This window comes from Nicotiana sylvestris, chromosome 8, assembly GCF_000393655.2.
Source record: "Nicotiana sylvestris chromosome 8, ASM39365v2, whole genome shotgun sequence".
Taxonomy (NCBI): domain Eukaryota; kingdom Viridiplantae; phylum Streptophyta; class Magnoliopsida; order Solanales; family Solanaceae; genus Nicotiana; species Nicotiana sylvestris.
Genome location: NC_091064.1, coordinates 77,437,292 through 77,442,450, shown reverse-complemented (window position 1 = coordinate 77,442,450; position 5,159 = coordinate 77,437,292). Strand labels below are relative to the sequence as shown.

Below are 5,159 nucleotides of genomic sequence, written 5' to 3'. Positions count from 1 at the left end.
CCTATCCGTTTATTTTTGAACCAGTTCTGTCTGTACTAGAATTCTCACCACATAAATTGCCTAAAATCTAGGGAAGTTTAACTGCTCATTCGACCTGCAATTTCAGGTTAATTGGACTTCTAATTGACTGCAAAAAGCTACAATTAGTCATTAATTAAGTTTCTCTCTTTAAAAACCCATCATCACTTTCTGCCACCCTCATTATTCAAAAGCCGTTAAAATTTCTTTCACTCTCAACTTTTCTCTCTTCCAAAAGCCAAACTCACAAATTCTCTCATGAAATCAGTCACAATGTCGAACCCTCAAGATAACCCAGGCACTCCTCCACAACCTACCTCTTCTGATTCCTCCACACCTCTTCAACCTAGTACAACCCCCCAGCCTATGAGGAGACGTGTTATGATGCTCGCTCGTAAAACTGTGGCTACAAGTGCTTTGTTAAAAAGATTGAACGCACAATTGAAGGCTAGCCAAGCCCAAGAATCTGAACACTCTGACAATTCCTTCAAGTCTGCAAGTGAGGGGAAAGGAACTAGGTCTTCAGATTCTGAGAAGATTCAGAGTTCCCCTTCTGAGGTACGTTATGTTTTGGTTGAAAGCGTAGAAAATAGGTTTGTTCTTGTTGGGTCTGTTAGAAATGTGGAAATGCCTGAGTTGAGAAGGAGAGGAGGTAAAAATAAAAATGAAAAAGGAAAAGAGAGTGAGGGTGCAAGCTGTGATATGAGGGGAACATGGATAGAAGTGGTTGATTCGTCACCCACCTCTAAGATGGTTAGACCACCAATTTGTGGGACTGGGAATGAAATTGTAGGAGAAAGTGACAAGAAAATAGGGGGAAGTGCATCAAGGGAGGCTGCTGAGGGTTTGGTAAATTTAAGTTCTCATGTGGATGAACCCGATTCATTTATTGAAGAAACCCTAGCAGAACTTCTGAAGAAAGTAAGTGCTAGTTATAATCCCAAGAAAAGGAGAACACCAACACCTAAGGTTCCCAGCACTACAAAGAATACCAAGAAAAGAAAGGCTAATTCCCCAACAACTGCTGAAATTCCCTTGCTAAAGGGGAGATCCACAAAAAGTATGGTGAAACAGAGTGAGAGTGAATTACAAAAGGCTTTGGATGAAAGCAAGAAGAAGAGGATGGATAAAGGAAAAGCTAAGGTTGCAGAGCCCTCTAAGGCTGTTGATGTTGAGGAGGTGGAATAGGTCCATCAGGAGGAACACACAACTATGGAGGTTTAGACCCTCAAGCCCAAAAGGACCAAGACTTCCTCCAAGATGTCGTCATCTGTGTCTGAGACTGCTGAACCTTTATTGGCCAAGAGGACAAGGTCTGTTGTGAAGAACAAACAAGTTAAAATTACTGAGGAGGAGGAATGGAGTGGTGAAGAAGAGAGTGAATCTGATGATGAACCAGATAGGCTAGCCAAGTTTGGCAAGAGAAAAATCTTGAAGGGTAGACTTCTGAAGGATTTGGTGGAACCAGGAATGGTTCGATTGGTTGATGCTTTAGCTGCTCAGGGCTGGAAGGACACAGTCCTTCAGTTGGATGGTAGGCTGGCTAGGAATGAGATCATTAAATTCATGGTCAATGCAAAGGTCAAGGATGGCAAAGTCACCAGTCAAGTGAAAGGGGTCTAAGTGACACTCAATGCAGATAAGCTGAGTGAGATTCATGACATCCCTACTGAGGGATATGATGACTACACAAGGTAAAGATGGCCAAGTTTGGACTCCCTTCCTACTGCCCTTGCAATCACCAGGAGATTATGCGATACCTCAGAAGTGAATGAGGCCAAAGTTGTTCATAAGAGTGAAATGAAGCCATAACACAAAGTCCTGTTTGAATTTGTCAACAAGTGCTTGCTGCCTAGGCAGGAAAGAAGGCACATTGCTAACTATATGGACTTGGTGTTGATAAAGTGTCTTGAAAGTGGAAGGCAATCAATTGGCCTGCATTTATTATCAAGCTACTAGATAGGGTTATCAATGGATACAAAGCCCATGCTACTCCTTATGGGTTTATTCTGACTACTGTGCTTGATCATTGTAAGGTGCCTCTGAAGAAGTGGGAAATGGCTACAAGCAAGGATCACTTTGGAATCAACACTTTGATTACTTGTGACTATGAGGTCACTGCCATTCCCAATGAACCTGGTTCATCAGAGAGACACCTATAAATACCAAAGTCAGAGCTCTAGTGCAGGAGAGTGGGGCAAAGGATGCTGAGATAGCTAGGTTGAAGGCTCGTTTAGAAGAGGTTGAATCTGAGAGAGATGCTCTCAGAACTGAGCTCACAAATGAAAAGGAGAAGAATGAGGGCATTCTTCAAAATATGCTGAACCTTCTTAAGACCAAAACCAACCCTCTAGCTCTCCTAAGCCTTAGGACTTCTAGCCTTCATCTCCTGAACCTGTCTAGTACCACCAGTGACCCAGATTAGGGATTTCTCTTTCTTTTGCTCATGCTTTGAATATTTTTGCTTTCTTTTTGTGAATCGTGTTAGCAACATATCTCCTTTCAATGAAATCTATTGTTTTTGCTCTTGATCAATTGTTAATATTTCCTTGATAGTTTGAATGTGTTTGCTTGGTTACTAATGATTGATCCATGATTGCACTTGCAATTGCCACAGTAGCCATGAGTAATTGTTAAAATTCTGGGAATCACACTTTATTTATGCAACTTTTCGATGATGCCAAAAGGGGAAAGACATATTGTGCTTCATATATTCTGAATAAGTGATGTTTATAACCTAATGAACCTGGTCATTGATGATAAGTAAATTTTTCTAAGTTTGTATTGATGAATAAGCTGAGTTCTGACAGGGCCTAAGTGAGTGAAAAGAACAGAGTTTGTCATCATCAAAAAGGGGGAATTTGTTGGCCCAAGTAAAGGTGAAGTTTTGAAGACCGACAAAGGAACTCAGACATGGACCAGGTCTATCTTGTGAAACACAGTTATGATCAACTCAAACATGTGAGATGCACGTGAAGGAGATAAACCTAACTTACCAAAAATGATATCTCCTAATCCTGATCGAAAAAGGTTGCATATTAGATAAGGAGAAAGACTCCTTACACAAAGATAAACACGACTTAAGAAATGGATAGAGTTAGAGGATGGGACCAACTAGAACTCTTCCACCAAGGAAGAGTAGCATCTGTATTCTAGTCAATCTCTTTTTACTAACTCCATAAATATCAGTGTTGTTATTTTTCACAGGAAATGCACATAAGCAGAAGTTAAACATGAATTGAGAGCAAAATAGCAAGGCAATTTTGCAAGCAATTTATGTGTGATTCAAGCGTGCAATCCTGAAGCTACTTGAACCAGATAGAAGGACTAGTTTAAAGCGTTTGACTTTTTATTCTAGTTCAATTATAGTAGGTGTTTTAATATTGTACCTTTTAACTTTATCTAGAAGCAATTGTATTAGGTACTTAAAGTTTTCAATTTAGAGTTAACTTGAAGTTGTCGCAACAGTTGAGGCTGTGTGCTACAACGGGATTAGAGTTAATCCTAGGTTTACAAAAGAGTTTTTGTAAATGCAGTTTTTGGCTCAGTGATTTTAGTGGAGAGTTTGAGAAAATCCTACTGGAAGGTAGGTCGTGATTTTTTCACCTTTTGAGCCAGGTGTTTTCCACCTAAAATCTTTGTGTTCTTTAATTTCTATATTTATTATTATTCCATAACAGTAGTAGTTGGAACACATAGAAGAACCAGGTCCTTCTATAATCAGGTTAAACGAAAAATTGGGCACCACACAAATCAACCCTCCTCTTGTGTGGTATTGAAGTATAGAACATTAGTTATTTTATCATATTTTGAGCTATGGACTTCAGAATGTAGCGGTTTTTGGAGCAAATTTCATCACAAGGATTAGGGTAAGTGTTATCTACACAATTTTTGATTACATTTCATGAATCCATCTTCATTTTTAGCAATTGGTTGATGAATGTAAAGAGGAAAATTGGGGGTTTTGGCCTAAAGTTCTATAATATGAATTTTTGAGTTTTGAACACTGATTTGGAGTCAAATTTGAGTGAAACTAGTATGGTTGGACTCGTAATTGAATGGGTTGTCAGATTTTGTGAGTTTTTTCGAGTTTCGAGGCATGGGCCCGGGTGTGATTTTTGGCCGGATGTGGGATTTGATGTAGGATTCGATCTTTATCATTTTAATTGCTTCCTTGGGCTTTATCTGATATATTTGAGTTACTTTTGGCTAGTTTTGAGCCGTTCGGAGGTGGCTACGCATGTGATGGCATTTTTGGAGCATCGCTTTACTTGCTCGGTATTGGAATTGGCTTGTTCAAGATAAGTAACTCTTCTAAACTTAGTGCTGAGGGTATGAAACCCCAAATTACATGTTATATGATTGATTATGAGGTGACGCACATGCTAGGTGGCCGGCATGTGGGCGTGAACCCTATGAATTGTGACTCTATTGTTGTCATGGCATTGTTTAGTGGTCCTATTTTGTTGATATCTGTGTTTTCACCATATGATAAAGTAACTGAGCTGTCAATTATGCTAGATATCATGTTTAGGCTTTATGTTGATACTGTTAGGACCTATAATGGTCGTTGCTTGCTGTCATCTCACTAATTTCATTACAAAATCGTACTCAGTCATATTCATGCATTCATATCATATCTCAGTCTCAATTGTTATTTATTGATACATCATATCACTGTCCCGGGTTAGCTTCCATGACATTGTGAGCCCGTGGGTGATACTGGAGAGATTGATGACTGAGTGAGACTGAGAGCCTGATTATTAGTGCCAGTTATGGGATCGGGCCACACGCCGCAGTAGTTATATTGATTTATGATAGCGTTTGGGCTGAAGGAGACCCTCCGAAGTCTGTACACACTACCAGCGAGCGCGGTTGATTATATTGAGGGATGAATCTTCCCTGGACATAGATCCTGTCTGTAGCATTTATATACATGGAGATGGATCTTCTCCATGGGGCCGGATAGGCCTTCCTTAGTACTGAGTGACTGATGGTCAGTGATGTATATTTTCCGGGATGGATCTTCCCTGGGCTGTATGGGCCATATACAGTACCAAGTGGTTGAGCATGATGAGTGGAAAGTATGATGCAATGAGATTAGGTACTTTGAGAGTGTGAGTACATGATTCATCTCTGAG

At 40.0% G+C, this 5,159-nt stretch overlaps 1 protein-coding gene across 1 annotated transcript; it reads left to right on the top strand.

Annotated features, from left to right (window-relative positions):
• Positions 1-291: 291 nt before the first annotated feature.
• Positions 292-1,206, top strand: LOC138875245 (uncharacterized). Its single transcript, XM_070154069.1, has one exon. It carries the CDS (start codon positions 292-294, stop codon positions 1,204-1,206), a length of 915 nt encoding a protein of 304 aa, XP_070010170.1.
• Positions 1,207-5,159: the final 3,953 nt, after the last annotated feature.